We start from the raw sequence: 18,061 nt of genomic DNA, 5'->3' as shown, positions 1-18,061 counted from the left end.
TGAATCACGTGCTACTTGGCCTGAGCGGCTTTCCCCGCGTCCTCCTTCAGGGAGACGATGCGGTTCAAATAGAGGGTCTCGGGCGGCGCGTCGCCAAAGAGCGAGAGCGCCGAGTCGTGGTCCACAGCAAAGTAACCGACACGCATCGCCTGGAAGCGGATGCACTCCTTACCGATGGTCGACGACTCGGTCGCCTGGAGCGCGTCGGTATTGTGCGCGGCCTCCGCCGCGCGCTCCTTGCCGAGCGCCTGCTCGGTCTGCTTCGCGGCGGTGCGCTGGCGCTCGGCGACGGCTTCCTTGGCGTTCGCAAGCGCGGCGCGCGCCACATCGTAGAACGCAGGCTCGAGCATCGCGTCCTTGAACACCTCGCGCGAGGTCGGGTTGATGCAGTCGAGGAAGTTTTCCTCTCCCGCGGGGTTCTCCGAGGTAAAGAGGTTGTAAAAGTAGCGCGCCTCCTTTACATGCACCGGGCTCTTGCTCGGTGCGTGCTGGGCGACCCATTGGATGTAGGTCTTGGGCTTCACGCCGCCCTCGTCGTAGGTGCAGATCAGCTCCGAGGGCGTCCCGTCAGCGTTCGTCTTGAACGACGTGCAGACGATCGGGTGCGGGACTTGGTAGAGGCCGACGCGCTTTCCGGGCGCGAGACGGAAGTAGTCCGGCGCGTCCTCGGTACGGAAGTCGGACGCGTCAATGTACACGGTCTTGGTAAAGGGGACCTTGGCCGTGCCCATCGCCGGTACCTTGGGGTGCAGCGGTTTTTCGATCTCGAGGAAGTAGTCGTCGGGCAAGTTCTCGATCGTGATCTTGAGCGGCTTGACGAGCATCATCAGGCGCGGAGTGTCCATCTCGAGGTACTGGCGCACGCTCTGGTCAAAGCGGTTCGTCTGGATCGTCGAGTTGTTGGTCGTCACGCCCAGCGAGCTCACAAACGACAGGATGGCGCCCGGGGGCACACCGCGGCGGCGCAGACCAATCAACGTGTACATACGGGGATCGTCCCAGCCGTCGACGTAGCCGCCCTGGACCAGCTTGAGCATCTTGCGTTTGGACATGACCGTGCCTTCGATCGACAGCCGGCCGTACTCGCTCTGGCGGGGCTTGTACACCTCGAGCGCGTCGCAGAGCCACTCGTACGACTCGCGCGAGAGAATAAATTCGGTGGTGCACAGCGAGTGCGAAATGTTCTCGAAACTGTCGACCAAGCAGTGCGTAAAGTCATAGGTGGGGTACATGCGCCACGTCGCGCCGGTGCGGTGGTGGGGCGCATCGAGCACGCGGTACGCAATCAAGTCCCACATCTGGGGGTTGCCGCTTCCAAGCACGTTCTGCTTCATGCGCAGCGTCGCCTCGCCGGGGCGGTACTTGCCGTCCTTCATCTTTTGGAACTCGTCCAAGGACTCTTGCACCGGGCGGTTGCGCCACGGGCTCTCTTTGCGCTCGCCCTTTTCAGGACCGCCGCGCTGCGCCCGGATCTCCTCGCCGGTCGAGTGGTCGACGTACGCGAGGCCACGCTCAATTAGGTTGACCGCAAGCTCGTACAGACGCTGGAAGTAGTCGGACGAGTAGGTGATCTTGAACGGCTCAAAGCCGAGCCAGCGCACGGTCTCGAGGATCGACGTAAAGTACTTTTCCTCCTCTGCCTCGGGGTTCGTATCGTCAAAGCGCAGGTAGCACAGGCCGCCGTGGAAGCGCGCGTAGCCAAAGTTGACGGCAATCGCCTTGGAGTGCCCAATGTGCAGGAAGCCGTTCGGCTCCGGGGGGAATCGCGTCATCACAGAGCCGTTCGTCGCCTTTAGGTGCTCATCACGCAGGCGCTCCGAGATCTGGGGGTTGCCGCCAGGCTTGTGCAGGTTCGCCAGGAAACCCTCCTGGAACATGGCGTCAGGGCGCGCCGCCTGCTGCGGCTCGGCCTTGGCCTTGGGCGCAGCCGCGGCTTTGGGCTCGGCCTTCTTTTTCGGCGCGGCGCTCCGAGGGCCGAAGCGCGCCGTGAGCTCCGCCTCGACGGCGGTCTTGACGTCCGCGGCGCTCGCCCAGCGCATCGCGCCGTCCGAGCGCACAGCGCCCATGGCGGCCGACATCTTTGGCCAGCCGTTCACCGCGCTCAGCTCCTCGCTGTGCGTGTCCATGTAGGCCTGCACGGCGGTGCGGCACTGCTCCGGCGAGATTGTGACGCCGACACCACACGCTTCGTCAAACTCGTTGTCGTCGATCGCGTCGTGCGCGCCGACAAACTTGAGCGCGGCCGTGACCTGGTCGGTACTTTTCAGGTCGCCCTTGACGATGCGCTGCACGACGTACGCGCGCTTCGCCTCGGCGAGGTCGCAGCCGTTCGACGCGGCGACGACGACCAGCGAGCTGGTCTTTGCGTCGAGGTTCGCCTCGTCGAGGTGCAGCGACGTGATGACCTGCTCGAGCGAGGCAGCATACTTGGCATTCTTCACCGTGTCCTGCGCACGCTGGCCTGTAAGAGAGATCTTGGAAAAGAGCTCCAACAGCCGTGCGACCTGCGGGTCGTTCACGTCCAGCTTCGGCGCCATAATCGAGGCGACAACTCACGTGCTATTAATCTACGCGGATGTGACTGTAAATCGTCTTGACGCACAGGTAGCATGCGATGAAGCCGATGAAGCCAAAGAGCAAAAAGTCGAGCAGCGAGATGACAAAGAGGTATCCCAGGAACAGGATCTGGCTCGAAATATCCGGCAGGTTCAGGCGCGTGTAGCAGTAAAAGAGCTGGGTCAGAAAAAAAAATACGTACACCGTAGGCAAAGAGCCAGAACGCGCTGGCGCCGCCCGTGATGAACGCGCGCCAATGCCAGCGGTAGTCCTCCGCACAGAGGTGGAAGTAGCATGCGAGGATGCTCACCGTCGCGGTCGTCTGCGTCAGAAAAAGTACGTACCGCCGCGGTGACGCCAAACGTCAGCGTCAAGAAGCCAAACGCGTAGTACACCCGGTTACCAAAGAGCGAGTTGATCATAAAGAAGAGCTCGAGCCACGCCGCGCCAAACGGCAGGATGCCTGCGAGGATCGCTGCGGGCCATGGGCGCAGGTACCACTGCGTCGGGGGGATCTGGCGTGGGATTTGGTTTACGCGCACTGGGTGCGAAAAGGCGCCCGAGCGCAGGCCAAGGTACGAGCCGAGGAAGGACAGGGGGATGTTGATCAAAAACCACAGCGCGACCAGCGCGAGGAGCGTGCCGAACGGCACTGCGCCGGCCGACTGGTTAAACACGAGGAAGAGGTTCAGCAGGTTCATCACGCCAAAGATGAGCGAGGGGAAGAGCAGCGCCGTGAGCACCATGTTGCGGCGCCACTGCTCCCCGTCGAAGCTCGCGTACACCTTTGCGCTGACCCAGCCCGAGATGAAGCCAAAGAGCGTCCAGGTGACAATCATGATCGTCGCGAGCGAGCCGCGGTTCGACGGGCTGAGGAAGCCCAGTAGCGCAAAGAACAGCGTCACGACCGCCATGGCCAGTAGCTGCGCGCCCGTGCCGGCCATGATGCTCAGCAGCATCGGCGACGAGGGCGGGCGGAACACCTCGCCGTGGACGAGCTTCCAGCCGTAGTCCTCCTGGATGTCCTCGGTGAGGTCGATCGCGTTGTAGCGGTAAATGTCGCGGCGCACCGCACGCGCCATCACCAGCGCGACCAGCACGCAGAGCAGCGCGACAATCGCCAGCGAGTTCAGCAGCGAGTACCAGTGGATGCGCGGGTCGACGACGTGGAGATAGGCGTCCCAGCGCGTAGCCCACGGCGTGCTGCTCGGCGTCCAGACGACATCATAGGTGTATGCAACGGGCGTCGTCGCGTTCGGCGAGAGAAACATGGGCTGCGTCGCGTCGCACTGCACCGGCCCCCCGAGGCCGTTCGGGAGCGAGTGACGCGACATGGGAATCACATTCACGCCCACGACACGGAACTCGTTCGGGCCGCGCTCGTGGTACGACACGTTCAGGCGGTAGTGGTTGTACAGCGCCGGCGTCGGCAGGCGGTGTAGCTCCGCGTCGAGGATGCTCCCGAGCGCGAAGCCGACCGAGTTGGCACGGATCGTTCCGTCGACGCTCGTGAGGCCCGCATCGGCAACGGGCAGCCCGTCGACCATCCAGTTCACGCCGTAGCGCTCCGTGATGCGCTCATTGATAAACGCCGCCTGCTCGGTCGTGGCCGTTTCTTCGCAGATCTTGACGCACGACTGGTTCTTCAGCATCGCGATCTCGATCGGACTGTTGTAGATACGGTCGCCAAAGAGGATACTGCCGAGGCTCCCGCTCTGCGCCTGTGGCCCGTTCGCCGGCTTGCAGAAGCCGAGGCGGGCATCGTAGTAGTCGTAGCTCACCAGCCCATGCACGGGCGTCGCGCCCGACATGGGCTGCAGCGCGTTCACTTGAAAAGGTACCGCGTCGCCGCTTTTGAAAGAGCGCGGCGCACTCCCGGGCAGGTACCATGCCCAGCCCGGCGCAGCGCACGCCGCCGCAAGTAACACCACACGCAGCGCACGCAACATCCGTCGAAGTCGGAGAAAGCCACGTGGGACGCTTGGGCCCCAAGACGATGGCACTTAAGGTGCGCGGCGCAGCTTACCCAGGTCTATTCGCTGTGGATCTTTGACCGGCACTGTGAGGCGATCTACCACCAGGACTGGTCGCATGTGTACCAGCAAGGCGCGTCCGGCGGCGCTGCGTCCTTTACCTCGTCGATCGGCGCGACGCTCCAGCGCGTCGGCGGCGGCTCCACCGAGGACAAGGGCGAGGCGGGCACCACGGCCCTGCGCCCGGCCGGCGACGCGCTGCCCGGTGTGAGCCGCGAGGTGGGCGATGCGCCCGCCAGCACGCTCCTCCCGTTCGACCAGGAGGCGAAGCTGATTTATGGCGTCGTCTACTCCCTCCGCAACCTCGTGCGAAAGCTCGGGGGGAAGAGCGAGCAGTTTTACAACTTCTCGACGTCGACCTATACCCTCTCGCACCTGCAGACGCCGACGATGTATACGTTTGTCATGATCACGGACCCGCCGACGCAGCGCGACGCGTCCAAAGGGCCGCTCGGCAACCTCGCGAGCTCCAGCGCGATCCCGGGCACGGCAGGCATGACCCTGCGCGGCGTCCTCAACGAGATTTGGCGGGGGCCGTGGATCGAGCACGCGACGCGCCACCCGCTCGTCGACTGCACCGAGCGCGAGCGGTTCGCGCCACCGCTCCCCCATGCCCAGGCGAGCGCGCCGGACGCGCCGGCGCCCCCGCAGACGCGCGACGAGCTCGGCGAGCGCATCCAGCGCACGCGCGGCATCGACAACGACGGGCTGCGTGCGGCGATCGAAAAGCGTACGTTGTTGTATTAACCCAGTCTTGGTGCACTATCGCTTGCTTCCCAGTCACGCTACGTAGTACTTAGGCGCGCTTGGCGCGCTGCAGACGCAGCGGCAGACCCTCTTCGTTCAGGAGCGACTCCTTGCCGAGGCCGCGCTCGAGCACGCGGGGACCGTCGCCGACGCGCGTGTGGATCATGCGGCGCACGCTGCCCGTGGGGTGCACCGGTACGACGTCTTTGTTGAAGGACGCAGGGAGCGTCGGCAGCTCCTGCTTGCTCTCCTCGCCGCGGTGCGACGCGCCGGCGCCGGCACCGAGCAGGTTGAATGTGTCGTCAAAGTCGGCATCCGGGAAGTAGTGGCGCACAGTGCGCAGAACGACGTCCATGTCGCCCTTGCGCACGTAGAGCACCGCATTGGGGCCCGCGTCAAAGGTGTAGGCCGCGATCGGATCCTTGCCCTCCTCGGCGCGCGCGCGGTTCAGCTCCTCGACCACCATCACAATCGCACGCGAGGTGTCGTTCATGTAAAAGATCGGCGGGGCCGTGTCGAGGCAGCACGCGTGGAAGTCGTTCGAGTCGGCGGTCGTGACCTCGGTAAAGAGCGCAAAGTCGCGCTTGGCGATCGCCTCGCGCATCTTTTGCATGCGCTCGGGCACGACGTGCTTGATACGGTGTTGCAGCAGCGGCGAGGTCTGCACGGTGCGCTGCATGCCGCTCGTCGACGACGTGCCCTTCTTGCCGTCGTTCACGACACAGATCAGCACGTCGAGCTCGGGCCAGTGGTCGCGCTCCGCGACCTCGACCGCAAGCGAGTCGGTACCGTCGGCCTTCTCGCCGCCCTCCCAGGCGACAAAGCCGCCAAAGACGGAGCGGCACGCCGAGCCACTGCCGCGGCGCGCAATCATCGAGAGCGCCGAGCGGGAGAGCACATCACTCAGGCCGTACAGCTCCGCGACCGTCACGGCGAGCGCCGCGAAGCCCGACGCGGACGACGCGAGGCCGGCGGCCGTCGGGAAGTTGTTCTCCGAGCAGAGGTGCAGGCCCCACGCCGACATCTTTTCCAGTGAGCTGTCCGCCGCCTCGCGCTCCGCACGCAGGCGACGCAGCTCGGCAAGGCACGCATCCAGGCGGCCCTCCGCCTTGATCTCCTCTTCTACGCCGTTCAGCCAGAGGCGTGCGCCGGGCTGGAAGGACGCATCGGCACGCGCCGTGGTCACCGTACGCAGGTGGTCCTGGTCGAGCGTCACACTCAGACTGTCATTGGTAGGCAGAATGAGCTTGGTATCGCGCTTGCCCCAGTACTTTACCACCGCAATGTTCACCGGCGCGGTGCACGTCGCCTGGTGCACACTCATCTTGTTTGGGAAGGTAAGCCACGTGGGACGTCGGAGAAAAACGACACTTTCCAGTGATCGCAGTCATTGGCATGCTATTTTTGTCCTGCGGCTGCAAGCCAGCTAGCTCGCTCCAGCTATAAAACAAGGCCGTGGCCGCGGATAGGTCCATGGATAAACCAAGAAAAGAGCGATCCGTTTAGAACTGAGGTTAGCATGCATCGACACAAGGTACATACGCGGAGAGGAGTGAAGAACCACCGGTTCTTGCCGCTCTGGTAGCGCTCCTCAAAGAGCTTCTTGACCTCCTTCTTGGCAGCCTCGCGCTGAGACACCTCCTTGAAGGTGTCGTTGCTGGCAACACCCTTCAGACCCTCGAGCTCAAGAGCGTAGCGGGTAGGGAAGAGGTGGTTGTAGTTGATCACCTGGGGTTAGACACAAAACATACCTTGACAAAAGGCTTGATCTTGCTGCGGCGGGCGAGCTTCTTGGCACCCATGCGCTTGTTCACCTTGAGGGGGTAGCGCTCAATGCCGGCGGCAATGACGTAGGGGAAGCCGTGCTCCTTGTTGCCCTCATCGTGCTGCTTGATGACGACAACCTGAAGGGTTAGTAGCTGTTCCAAGAGAGGGAGTGTGTGTCCTGTTTTTGCGCGCAAGCCGAAATGCAGGAGCCAGACATACTAGGAGCATGTCATCACGGCACCTTCCAGATGACATGGCAGCGCAAACAACCAAGGCGCACACGATCCCTCTCGCAACGTCTTTCAACATACCTTCTTACCAGCGTGCCGACCCTGCAGGACGACCGCAACCTTCCCGGGCTTGTAAATCTTGGGCATATTCACTACGTTAACCAAGGCCTTGACGAAGCGTAGGTAAGGAAGTTTGCCTGGCCTTGCGGCCCTAGGCTAGTAGATCACGTGTATGATTATAGTTTTGGAATGTCACGTGTAATTTCCGGCCGGGCAAAAAGATAGCGTGGCGAGCGGTTGCCTCCTCCAACTCAAGCACACCAAGATGGGTAAGCCTAGGGGATTGTACACAGCGCGCAAGCAGGTCACCACTCGCCGGGACAACCGCTGGGTATGTATTTATGATAAAGCATTGTACTAACAGTTCAGAGTGACGCTCACTTCAAGAAGCGCGCCCTCGGCAACTTCTACAAGACCTCGCCTACCGGTGGTGCCTCGCAGGCCAAGGGTATCGTTCTCGAGAAGATCGGTGTCGAGGCCAAGCAGCCCAACTCGGCTATCCGCAAGTGTGTCCGTGTTCAGCTCATCAAGAACGGTAAGAAGGTCTCTGCCTTCGTGCCGCTCGACGGCTGTCTCAACTTTGTGGACGGTACGTATTTTGCTTTTTTTTCGGAAGCTGACCTTTTAGAGAACGACGAGGTGCTCATCTCCGGTTTCGGTCGCAAGGGTAAGGCGAAGGGTGATATCCCCGGTGTTCGTTTCAAGGTCGTGAAGGTCGCCGGTGTCGGTCTCGCTGCCCTCTTCAAGGAGAAGAAGGAGAAGCCCCGTTCGTAAAAGTGTGCGCCTAGCGTACGCAATTCGGATGTTGGTGGTGCCGCAATTAGGGTACTTGGCCACTACTTGAGGACAAGCGTGGTCTGCACCCGTTTCTTCACCCTGTCTGTACCTCCAACTTTATGCCCCAGAGACTGCAAGTCTTTGTGAATCCAAAATATATCTGCCCATAAGTGACTGGTGTGGTGTTTCTCTTGTTGTGTGCAAAGAGCATAGAGTGCTGTGCTCGCGATAGTGGGGGGCGAAATACGGGAGAGGCGTGGTCAGATACGACACGGTACGGTGTGGAATGGAGCGGCGCCTCGACGCCTCTCAGATACGTGCACCACACACACGAGACATAAGTACATGCTGCACGCCCCTGCGCAAATGCATTCTCCCATAGCTATCGCGTCTACTTGGACCAGTTGGGCTTGGCCGTGTCCTGCTGCGCGGCAATCTGCGTTAGTCGCACACACGCACCTCCTTGTGCTGCTGCTTGAGGACCTCGCTGCGCTTTGCGTCAGCAAGCTGCCTCCGCCTCTGGTCGACTTCGCGCTTGAGATCGGGCGAGAGCGACTAGGAGGGTTAGTGGTGTGCACACGTACGTTGTACAGCTCCTGCTCGGAAGGGGTGTTGTCTGGACGGTCAGAACCGTGTACGTACACTTCAGCAGCGCATATCCAATACCAATGATGATCGAGCCGCCAACAAAGGCGCGCGTCCAGTTGCGTGCGCCGCCGGCCATGACAAGTTTGTGGTGGCGAGGCGACCTCCACGAAGAGCCAGTCAGCAATGGCTATTTACGCAGCATCCCAATATGACTTGGGTCGGCCTCTCTGCATCGCGCTTTCGTCCTGATCTCATAGTTCTGCTACGGAATGCATCCTACGTCGTCGGATGCCGTACGTGCCCTGCGGCATCCCCCCAGCAAGGCGGAAGCGCATCAGTTCCGCACGGCCTCGCAAGGGCCGCCAGCGTCACGTGCCGTAGCCAAAAAAAGTCGGCGAGGCTGCAGCCTTCTCCAGCGCCATGTCGACCGTGTACAGTGCGGCGCTGAAGCGCGACGCTGCCGCCGGCAAGAAGCGTGCTTCTGAGAATGATGCCGAAGGCACCCAGACGCGCCGGAATAAGCAGCGTGTGCTTGTGCTGCCCTCGCGCGGCGTGACCACGCGCATGCGCCATCTCGTGAACGACGTCGAGGCACTCCTCCCCCATGCCAAGAAAGGTACGTCGCGCGACTCACACAGAATCCAAGCTGGACTCCAAGTCGGATCTCTCGATTCTCAACGAGCTTGCGGAGCTCAACAACTGCAACGTACGTGCCCCATCTAACCCAGAACTGTATGTACTTTGAGTCGCGGAGGCACGAGGATCTCTACCTGTGGCTCTCCAAGACGCCCAACGGCCCGTCTGCCAAGCTCCAAGTGCAAAACATCCACACGATGGACGAGCTGAAGATGACGGGAAACTGCCTCAAGGGCTCGCGCCATATCCTCAGCTTTGACGCTGCGTTTGACTCGGAGCCGCACTGGAAGCTCCTGAGGGAGATGCTCACGCAAATGTTTGCCGTGCCGCGCACCGCGCGCCGTGCGAAGCCGTTTGTGGACCATGTGATCTCGTTCAGCATCCTCGACAACAAGATCTGGTTCCGCAACTACCAAGTGATTGAAAAGGACCCCGGCGCAAATGCCGCTGCCGAGGCGGTCGGCGAGGAGAAGAAGCACAAGCGTGCCGACAAGGGTGCCGTGCCCGAGCCGACGCTCGTCGAGATCGGCCCCCGTATGGTCCTCACCCCCATCCGCGTCTTTGAGGGCTCGTTCGGTGGCCCGACCATCTTTGACAACCCCGAGTACATCTCGCCGGCCGCGCTCCGCCGTGCGTCGCGCGGAGCCAAGGGCAGCGCATACACCAACAAGGTGACGCAGGTGCAGAGCCAGCGCGCCAAGCGCGACAAGTACAAGGGCGAGGAGGGCGAGCTGAGTCGTTCCAAGGTATTCTCGTAGCTAGTATACACCTATGCGCGCTTCTTTTTGCTGATGAGCACCACCCGCTTCTTGGGGGGCTCGGGACGGTCGCCGAGCGCGCCCTTCTTTTTCTTCGGCGCCGGCGACTCTTGTTCGTCGGCCTCGAGCAGGCTCACATCGATGCCTTGGGCGGGCGCGCTCGACGGCTCGACGCTGAATGCATGGTTCAGTGCATCTGCATCGAACGGAACAATCGGCGTATAGGTATACTCGGGCTTCATCAGGAGCTGCGTCAGCTCTTTCGGCTGGTGCCGCATCGCTCCCGTGCGTTTTGGCGGCCGGACCTTGCCTGGAAGGTCCTCGACATAGTGTACAAAGGTCTTGGGAAGCACCGCGCGCTTCTGCTCGCCTTCGGTTTTCGCCGGCGCCGAGCCTGGGTCGGAGCTCGGCGTGGTGCCCGGCGCGGCGGCGGGGTCGGGGCGCAGGTACGGCCGCACGGCACGGTCGTACAATGGCACAAGCCCAAAGAGCTCCATCATGTCCTGTGTCCCGTTCAGCCGCCAGGGCTTCATATCGTTTGGCTCCTGGAGCGGAGCCGGGAGGAACGCCGGCAAGTCCTCCGACGCCCCGTCCGTCGCCATCGTCGAAATAGGCCCGTTTCCGCTTCCCTCCACACTATGGATTTCGGTGCGTGGCTCGACTGACGCAGTGCCGGAAGGACTGCTCCCCCGCTGGCTGCTGCTCGTTGGCGCCGTGGCTGCGCTGAATGGCGTGCAGAACATTATGAAGCCTGCGTTCAGCACGAAAGTGTACTCGTCGAACGCCGGCCGCGCGCAGGCCACGCCGCTGTCGGCGCGCCTGTTTGCCATCTGGAACCTGACGTCGGCCATGGTGCGCCTGTACGCTGCGTACAACATCCACGAGCGCGGGTATGTGTAGGAGCTAACGCAGTGCCTACGTCCTGTGCCTTGGCACGTTTGTCATTGCGCTCGCGCACTTTGTGTCGGAGATGCTCTTCTTTGGCACGCTGGCGCTAGTGCCTGGCTCGATCAGTCCGCTGATTGTTGCGTGTACGTATCGTGACTGACGCAGCATCCTCGGCTATTGCCATGTTCCTTCAGTACTCGTTCTACGTCGCCTAGTTGTCCAGCGGGAGAATCGGCGGCTCGGGGCCGAGCGGCACAACGCCGGTGGGGTTGATGCTGACGTGGCTCGCAAAGTAGTGGTCCTTGATCGACTTGAAGTCGGTCGTGTCTTTGAATGCAGCGTTCTTCCAGTACAGCTCGCGCATCCAGCGGTGCAGATTCGGGAATGCACCGCCACGGATCGAGTCGAGATTGCACTTGAAATGGAAATAGTACACGGGGTCGAAACGCACAATCGTCGTAAAGAGGCGGATGTCGGCCTCGGTCAGGCGGTCGCCGATCGCATACTGCTTGCCTTTGAGCAGGCGGTCGACGCGGTGTAGCGCCTCAAAGAGGGGCTTGAGACTCTCGACGTACGCCTCCTGGTTCGTCGCAAAGCCCGTCTTGTACACGCCGTTGTTGATGTTGGGGTACACCCACTCGTGAAACGCGTCGATCTCGGAGCGCAGCTCCTCGGGGTAGTACGTAATGCCACGCACCTCCTCCGGGAGGAACTCGTCAAAGGCCGAGTCGAGGAAGCGGATGACTTCGGACGACTCGTTGTTCACGATCGTGTTGTTCTTGGCGTCCCACACGACAGGCACGGTCGGGCGCTTGTCATAGTCGGGGTTCGCCGCAAGGTACAGCTCACGCAGGTAGCGCGCGTTCTCAAAGCCGGGGATCTTGGGGCCCGACGCCGGGACGTGCTCGCGCTCGGTCTGTGCATCGCCGAGGCACCAGCCCTTTTCGCCCAGGAAGGTGTCGACGATCGTCACCGGCAGCAGGTCGGGCACCTCGTCCATGCGCTTGAGCGCACGCACGATTAGCGCACGGTGTGCCCACGGGCATGCGAGCGACACGATCAGCTTGTAGCGACCGACTTCCGGCTCAAACTTGCCGCCTTTCTCGATGCGGTCGCGGAACGAGGATTCCTGGCGGCGGAAACGGCCGTCGGACTGCGCAAAAGGCTTAGAGGCCACGTTGTCTTTCTGGGCAGACATGGCGAGCGTGCGTACTAGCGGTGGGGATACGCGGACGATACGAGGAGCCACTTTCGCCGTCTGCAAAAGTGTGGAGCGCCACATGAACACGGGCAGTTCCACGACGTATTTAACTGCGCAGGGGCCAATGTGGAGATCGGTCTCGGGGTTTAGCACGGCCTCGTAGGCCTCCCGTACGTGTTATCCGTATTCTATGTCCTAGCTGTCGAGCGGCTTAATGGGCGGCTCAGGGCCGGCAGGCACAATACCGGTGGGGTTCACCTTGAGATGACTCGCAAAGGAGTGGTCCTTGATCGACGTAAAGTCGGTCGTGTCTTGGAAGGCAGCATTCTTCCAGTACATCTCGCGGAGCCAGCGGTGTAGGTTGGGGAACGCGCCGCCACGGATCGAGTCGAGATTGCACTTGAAATGGAAATAGTACACGGGATCGAAACGCACAATCGTCGTATGGTCCATTGTGGAGGCACGGAGTATCACGGTCAGCTTCCGGAGTCAAGGCGAGGGCGAGAGAGGAACGTCAATTTCTGCGAATGGATCGTCGTCAATTTCGTAGCGTGGTGCGCGTACCGCATCGGGCGCGGGCCGGCGGCGCGCCGGTGTCGGTGTCGCTGGGGCAGGGCGCTTGCGCGGCTCTGCAGGGCCCGGATTCGCCCACGCGGCCTTGCGGCTCTTTAGCGCACGGACCGCCGCGTGGTCTTGGTCGACCGGCGAGATGCGGATGCGCCGGTCGTTTGCCGAGCCGAGTGCACCGGTGAGCAGGCCCGTGCTGGGGTTCTCGCGGATGCGCACATTGTCGAGGCGCACGAGCTGCCCTGGTCGTAGCTGCACGGCGAGCGGCGCATGCGACTCAAACAGGCCGACTTGCAGCACGCACCCCCCCGGCCCGGGCGGCTGTACAGATAGGTGTTTGTTGTTCCCGTCGTAGATATGCCTGTGCGCCGTATAGTCGGTAATGTACAGGTCGGGTGTCGCCGACTGTGCAAACACCTTGACGATCTCCACGACCGTGTCGACAAACGTGTGGGGCTGCAGCGTGTCGAGCGTCGTGAGCGCGCGTGTGCTGCCGCCTGTCGTGATCGAACGAGCATTGGCGCTCGGCGCTGGAGGCGCCGTGCCGAGGTGGCCGACGAGCTGCAGGAGCGCCGTGCGCTCCGCGTCGCCAAAGTCGGACGGCCGCGCACTCGACGCGTACCGCCACGTCTGTGTCGAGGCGCTCCATGCCGCCCACTGAAAAGGGTGCTTGCGGCTTGCAACGCCTTGGGGACGCCCGTTAAAGAGGCCGATCTGGACGCCGCGCAGGAGCACCGCGTCGTGCTCGGCTACCGCGCCCGGCAGCGCGCCTTCTTCCGAGGCAAAGAGATTCGACGAGAGCGTCGACGATGCGACGTCTGGGCCGCTTCCGTCGCTAATCGCGAGCTTGACCATGACGTCGCGCGAGCGCTGCGCAGGCGGGCGCACAGTTGCGTCGACGACCGCAACGCCCATGACGTTGGCGACTGTGCCGCTCTTGACCTTTTGGATCGGCGTATAGACGTGGCCATTGAGCGCCTGTTCGGCCGCCGGTGCAGGCGGCGGCATACTCAACGGTATGCTCGGCGGCATGCTCGGCGGCGGCATGCTCGGTGCCGGCGTGCTTGCCGGCGTAAACTGGAGCGTCGGCGCGCTTCCCTGCGGCGTAGGATCGATGCGGCGCAACGCCGGCGTGTTGAGCCACGCATCGGACGGCGCAGGCGACGGCCGCCGCACGACCGGATGCATGACCTGCGTGACAGGCGCGTCCTTGTTGCAGTCGAACCACACGGTATACTCTTGCTCGTCGCGCAGCAGCGCCTTGAGCGCGACGCGGCTCTGTGCATAAACGACACGCGCTCGCGGCGCCTCCGACGTCCCAAATCGCTGTGTCTCGGCGCCGTAGCCCGACAGGAACACGTCGATCGGCGACTCTTTCTGGCGCTGCAAGAGTGCATGCAGAGCGGCCGCGTTGCGCCCCGAAAAGAGCAAGGGGACCTGCGCGAGATCCTCGTGCCTCGGCGCTTCCAAGACACACTGCGTCAGCTTTGCGACGTACCCCAAACACCGGTGGCATGCCGGACTGCGCGCTGACACGCACAAGCTGCCCAGCAACACATACGGTCGCGCCGCGTCCTTGTGCGACGCGCTCCATCCACGCGTCGATCAAAACGCACTCGCCGAGCACCGCGCGTTCGTTTGCATCGTACTGCAGCAGCGGCGTATTTGGATGCGGCGTGCACGCGCCGCCGCCGACGGGGGGGTACACGACATCGCGCGCGACAGGATACGCGTACGACGACGCCTCGGCAGGCACGCCGTCGCCCTCCGGCGTCCGGCGCGTCTTGCCCCGCCGCGGCCGCCCCATGGAGTCCTCCACTTTCCACGATGCGGCAAGCGAGGCGTATGTAACGCGACTGACGCAGTGTCGTTCGGCAAGTCGGAGGCGAAAGACGCGCCTGCGCCCCGCCGGCGTATAAAGGTGCGTGCGCGGCGCCCTCCTCCCAGCGCGCCGCCACTCGCGCGCGTGTATTCCGGCGCGCTTCCGGTCGCGAATGTATTTGCACGCGTCTACCTCTACGAGTACCTCGCGCGTTTTGAGGACGCAAACGCGCTCGGATGGCCTCCGACGCGTCTCGATGCGGTGCACTGCTGGGACGACTATGTTGCGCTGCAGATCCTGCAGCGCCTCGCGGTGCACCTCGGCGGCCTGACCGAGCTCGCCTCCGGCCAGCCGTCGGCAGGGTGCGGCGCGCTGGTGCGTGCGCTGCGGCGGCACATGGACGAGCCCGAAGCGCCTGCACCATGGATAGCGGCGCATTCCATGCTCGAGCGCGCGCACGTTCCGCCGTACGACCTGGAAGAGGTGTCGGTCGACCTTCCCGTCTGGCGTCGTCCGGCCGCGAAGAAAGCCCAAGAGCCGATCATGCCGCGGCGCACGCGCAGCACGACGCGTCTCGTGGATGCGGTTGCGCAGCTCGACGACGATATGGACCTCGACGAGCCGGAAGAAGGCACGCGCCGCTCGCGCCGTGCCGAGCAGCTTGCTGCCAAGAAGCGCAGCGACGATCTGCGCGAGCGTGCCGAGCGCGTCCTGGGCCCCCAGGCGCTCGGTGAGGAGGAGGAGGAAGAGGAAGAGGACGGCGAGCCGATGCACCTCGAGAGCAAGATTGCGTGCCTCGTGCGTCTCTGTGACCTTATGTCGACGCCGAAAGGTGTGCCGGCCTCGAGCAGCATGCACAGGCTCGTGCAGCCGCTCATTGATTCGCTGCCTGCGCTCGAAAAAGAGGCGCGCGAGCACGTCGCCAAGGTCAAGAACGAGTGCGAGGCGACGATGAATGCGCTCCAAAAGAAAGCGCCGTCGATGGTCTCGCCGCGGTACAATGCGTGGAAGGAGGAGCGCAAGAACCTCGGGCTCGCGAACGACCATGCAGTGCGTACCGCCCAGGCCGAGCAGTACGTGTCGGTGGCGCGGTGTACGCCGCGCAGCGGCCCGCTGGGCCGCGACCTCGATGGGAACGAGTACTGGCACCTTTGCCCAGGTACGTATTTCGGCTAATCCAGTGGCCCTTCCTGAGCGCGAACAAGACGTGGCGTCCGCCGGCGCCCTCCCGCCGTTTTCCGGGCACTGGTCGCAGGTGCTGGTCGTCTATGGGCGGTCGCCGGGCGGTGTGTTGGTCGAGAGCAGCGAGCAAGCAGCTAGCCAGGCGGACGCCGACGCCAAAAGCGAGCCTGCCGAGCCCGCCGAGCCCGCCGACGCTCTTACGGACGCGACCGACGCTGCGAAACCGCCGCCATCCGTCCCTGCGCCCCCCACCCCCGCCTTTTACGGCACGGGCGACGCAGAGGCGATTGGGCAGTTGCATACCTATCTGCACCACCGCATGGAGCATGCCGACCTGTCCGAGCACCAGCAGGCCGAGCAGGCCGCGCTGCTCGCGTCGCTCGCGCAGGTGCAGTCTTACATTGCATGGGTGCAAGCCGAAGTAGCCGCGCGCGGACTCTAGTAGATCTACTCGGGGCGGTTCGCAGGGAACGCCAGCACCTCCTTGATGGTGTGCGAGTCGGTGAGGAACATGACCAGGCGGTCGATGCCCATACCCCAGCCGCCCGTCGGGGGCAGGCCGTGCTCGAGCGCGTCGAGGAAGACGTGGTCGACGCCCTGCGCCTCGTCGTCGCCCGCGTCCTTCTGGCGGGCCTGCTCCTCAAAGTTTTCGCGCTGGACCCACGGGTCGTTCAGCTCGGTGTATGCGTTGGCGATCTCCTTGGTCGCGACGAACGCCTCGAAGCGCTCGCACAGGCCCGGGATGTCGCGGTGGCGCTTGGCGAGCGGCGACATGATCTGCGGGTGGCCGACGATGAACGAGGGGTTGATGCACTGCGACTCGATGTACTCGCCGACCAGCTTGTCGATGAGGCGGTTCGAGGTGCGCGGCGCGCTGCACTCGACATTGTTCTTTTCGCAGAGGTCGCTGAGCCACACGCGCGTCTCTTCCGTGTGCAGCTGGTCGCCCGGCGGGAAGGTCACGTTGAGCTGCTTCTCGAGCTCCTTGATCATGTCGAAGCGCTTCCACGGCGTCGAGAAGTCGATCTCGTACTCGCGGCCGTTGGGGTCCTCCTTGCCGTCGGGGTGGTACTTGACCTTGTAGCTGCCGGTCACGGCCTTGACCAGGCCCGAGACCATGCTCTCGGTGATGTCCATCAGGTCGTACATGTCCGCGTAGGCCATGTAGAACTCACACGTGGTGAATTCGGGGTTGTGCGTCTGGTCGATCGACTCGTTACGGAACACACGGCCCACCTCGTACACACGGTCCAGGCCACCCACCACGAGCTCCTTGAGGTAGAGCTCGGGCGCAATACGCATAAACAGGTCCATCTTGAGGTCGTTGTGGTGCGTCACAAACGGCTTGGCGCTCGCACCACCCGCGATCTGGTTCATCATCGGCGTCTCGACCTCGAGGAAACCGAGCTGGTCCAGGTAGCGGCGCACGTACTGGATGGTCTTGGCGCGCGTCACAAAGATGTCGCGCACGTGGGGGTTCATGATCAGGTCGAGGTAGCGCTTGCGGTAGCGCTGCTCCTGGTCGGTGAATCCACCGCGGTCGTTCACCGCGGCCTTGGGCAGCATCTTGAGGTTCGGCGAGAGGAGCTGGATCGAGCGGGGCACGATCGACAGCTCGCCCTTCTTGGTCTTGGCCGGGAAACCCCTGACACCGACCACGTCGCCGCGGCGCAGCAGGTCGTGCGCGGCAAGGAAGTCGCCGTCGGTGTGGTCCTGGAGCTGCGCCATGATCTGCACCCTGACACCCTCGCCGTGCAGGTCGTAGAAGCGAAGCTTCTGGCCGGAGGAGCGCATGTTGTGCAGGCGGCCGGCGAGCGACACCTCGTCAGGCAGCTGGCCACCCGCCTCGATCTTGTCCGCGTAGCGCGCAATAAAGTCGGTCAGGCTCGAGGAGACATGGAACTTGTGGGGGTACGGGTCGGGGTTGCGCGTCTCGCGCAGCTTCTGGATGGCACGCATGCGCATCTCATAGTACTGGTTCGGCGTGAGTGCCTCCTCGGCAGCCAGGTCGTCGCCAGCCTTCTTGGCAGGCGCAGGCGCACTCTTGGCCTTTTCCGCCTTCTCGGCGTCCTTTTGGCGCTGCTTCTGGCGGCGTTTCAGTTCGCTCTTGCTCACCATCTCACCGGTCACGGGGTCAGGCAGCAGGTTGGGGGTCTCACCCGCGGCAGGTGCGTCCGTCATTCTGGTAGGGAGTAGTGTACGATAGACGATCGGTCGTGCACGCAAGGTCGGCAGTAGAACTCGTCGAG

General features: G+C 63.2%; 14 protein-coding genes across 14 annotated transcripts; 5 read left to right on the top strand and 9 right to left on the bottom strand.

Annotated features, from left to right (window-relative positions):
* Nucleotides 1–11: 11 nt before the first annotated feature.
* GLN4 (glutamine--tRNA ligase) lies at nt 12–2,537 on the bottom strand (the record flags this gene model as incomplete). Its single annotated transcript, XM_060266396.1, has 1 exon — nt 12–2,537. One exon carries the CDS (start codon nt 2,535–2,537, stop codon nt 12–14), a length of 2,526 nt encoding a protein of 841 aa, XP_060122379.1.
* Nucleotides 2,538–2,562: 25 nt separating this feature from the next.
* On the bottom strand, nt 2,563–4,505 carry MJAP1_002458 (uncharacterized protein; the record flags this gene model as incomplete). Its single annotated transcript, XM_060266395.1, has 3 exons — nt 2,563–2,733; nt 2,759–2,878; nt 2,901–4,505. 3 exons carry the CDS (start codon nt 4,503–4,505, stop codon nt 2,563–2,565), a joined length of 1,896 nt encoding a protein of 631 aa, XP_060122378.1.
* A 47-nt stretch (nt 4,506–4,552) lies between these two features.
* bet5 (Trafficking protein particle complex subunit BET5) lies at nt 4,553–5,336 on the top strand (the record flags this gene model as incomplete). Its single annotated transcript, XM_060266394.1, has 2 exons — nt 4,553–4,564; nt 4,587–5,336. The coding sequence occupies 2 exons, from the start codon at nt 4,553–4,555 to the stop codon at nt 5,334–5,336; spliced, it is 762 nt and encodes a 253-aa protein (XP_060122377.1).
* Nucleotides 5,337–5,385: 49 nt separating this feature from the next.
* MVD1 (diphosphomevalonate decarboxylase) lies at nt 5,386–7,480 on the bottom strand (the record flags this gene model as incomplete). Its single annotated transcript, XM_060266393.1, has 4 exons — nt 5,386–6,660; nt 6,879–7,064; nt 7,088–7,240; nt 7,415–7,480. The coding sequence occupies 4 exons, from the start codon at nt 7,478–7,480 to the stop codon at nt 5,386–5,388; spliced, it is 1,680 nt and encodes a 559-aa protein (XP_060122376.1).
* Nucleotides 7,481–7,658: 178 nt separating this feature from the next.
* On the top strand, nt 7,659–8,167 carry rps23 (ribosomal protein S23; the record flags this gene model as incomplete). The annotated part of the gene is made up of 3 exons (XM_060266392.1): nt 7,659–7,724; nt 7,763–7,982; nt 8,022–8,167. 3 exons carry the CDS (start codon nt 7,659–7,661, stop codon nt 8,165–8,167), a joined length of 432 nt encoding a protein of 143 aa, XP_060122375.1.
* Nucleotides 8,168–8,561: 394 nt separating this feature from the next.
* Nucleotides 8,562–8,894, bottom strand: MJAP1_002454 (uncharacterized protein; the record flags this gene model as incomplete). Its single annotated transcript, XM_060266391.1, has 4 exons — nt 8,562–8,606; nt 8,630–8,725; nt 8,755–8,786; nt 8,813–8,894. 4 exons carry the CDS (start codon nt 8,892–8,894, stop codon nt 8,562–8,564), a joined length of 255 nt encoding a protein of 84 aa, XP_060122374.1.
* A 284-nt stretch (nt 8,895–9,178) lies between these two features.
* Nucleotides 9,179–10,152, top strand: BRX1 (Ribosome biogenesis protein brx1; the record flags this gene model as incomplete). The annotated part of the gene is made up of 3 exons (XM_060266390.1): nt 9,179–9,374; nt 9,397–9,464; nt 9,487–10,152. 3 exons carry the CDS (start codon nt 9,179–9,181, stop codon nt 10,150–10,152), a joined length of 930 nt encoding a protein of 309 aa, XP_060122373.1.
* Nucleotides 10,153–10,163: 11 nt separating this feature from the next.
* MJAP1_002452 (uncharacterized protein) lies at nt 10,164–10,754 on the bottom strand (the record flags this gene model as incomplete). The annotated part of the gene is made up of 1 exon (XM_060266389.1): nt 10,164–10,754. The coding sequence occupies one exon, from the start codon at nt 10,752–10,754 to the stop codon at nt 10,164–10,166; it is 591 nt and encodes a 196-aa protein (XP_060122372.1).
* Nucleotides 10,755–10,790: 36 nt separating this feature from the next.
* ERG28 (ergosterol biosynthesis protein) lies at nt 10,791–11,200 on the top strand (the record flags this gene model as incomplete). The annotated part of the gene is made up of 3 exons (XM_060266388.1): nt 10,791–10,800; nt 10,823–11,042; nt 11,065–11,200. 3 exons carry the CDS (start codon nt 10,791–10,793, stop codon nt 11,198–11,200), a joined length of 366 nt encoding a protein of 121 aa, XP_060122371.1.
* Nucleotides 11,201–11,251: 51 nt separating this feature from the next.
* On the bottom strand, nt 11,252–12,238 carry ECM4_2 (glutathionyl-hydroquinone reductase; the record flags this gene model as incomplete). Its single annotated transcript, XM_060266387.1, has 1 exon — nt 11,252–12,238. The coding sequence occupies one exon, from the start codon at nt 12,236–12,238 to the stop codon at nt 11,252–11,254; it is 987 nt and encodes a 328-aa protein (XP_060122370.1).
* Nucleotides 12,239–12,436: 198 nt separating this feature from the next.
* ECM4_1 (glutathionyl-hydroquinone reductase) lies at nt 12,437–12,694 on the bottom strand (the record flags this gene model as incomplete). Its single annotated transcript, XM_060266386.1, has 1 exon — nt 12,437–12,694. The coding sequence occupies one exon, from the start codon at nt 12,692–12,694 to the stop codon at nt 12,437–12,439; it is 258 nt and encodes an 85-aa protein (XP_060122369.1).
* Nucleotides 12,695–12,730: 36 nt separating this feature from the next.
* MJAP1_002448 (uncharacterized protein) lies at nt 12,731–14,615 on the bottom strand (the record flags this gene model as incomplete). Its single annotated transcript, XM_060266385.1, has 2 exons — nt 12,731–14,284; nt 14,307–14,615. 2 exons carry the CDS (start codon nt 14,613–14,615, stop codon nt 12,731–12,733), a joined length of 1,863 nt encoding a protein of 620 aa, XP_060122368.1.
* A 20-nt stretch (nt 14,616–14,635) lies between these two features.
* Nucleotides 14,636–16,254, top strand: MJAP1_002447 (uncharacterized protein; the record flags this gene model as incomplete). The annotated part of the gene is made up of 3 exons (XM_060266384.1): nt 14,636–14,651; nt 14,674–15,789; nt 15,812–16,254. 3 exons carry the CDS (start codon nt 14,636–14,638, stop codon nt 16,252–16,254), a joined length of 1,575 nt encoding a protein of 524 aa, XP_060122367.1.
* A 5-nt stretch (nt 16,255–16,259) lies between these two features.
* Nucleotides 16,260–17,993, bottom strand: KRS1 (lysine--tRNA ligase; the record flags this gene model as incomplete). Its single annotated transcript, XM_060266383.1, has 1 exon — nt 16,260–17,993. One exon carries the CDS (start codon nt 17,991–17,993, stop codon nt 16,260–16,262), a length of 1,734 nt encoding a protein of 577 aa, XP_060122366.1.
* Nucleotides 17,994–18,061: the final 68 nt, after the last annotated feature.

Source organism: Malassezia japonica, chromosome 4 (genome assembly GCF_029542785.1).
Source record: "Malassezia japonica chromosome 4, complete sequence".
NCBI classification, from domain to species: Eukaryota; Fungi; Basidiomycota; class Malasseziomycetes; order Malasseziales; family Malasseziaceae; genus Malassezia; species Malassezia japonica.
Note: the sequence above shows the minus strand (reverse complement) of the source record. Positions and strands in the feature narration are given on the sequence as shown.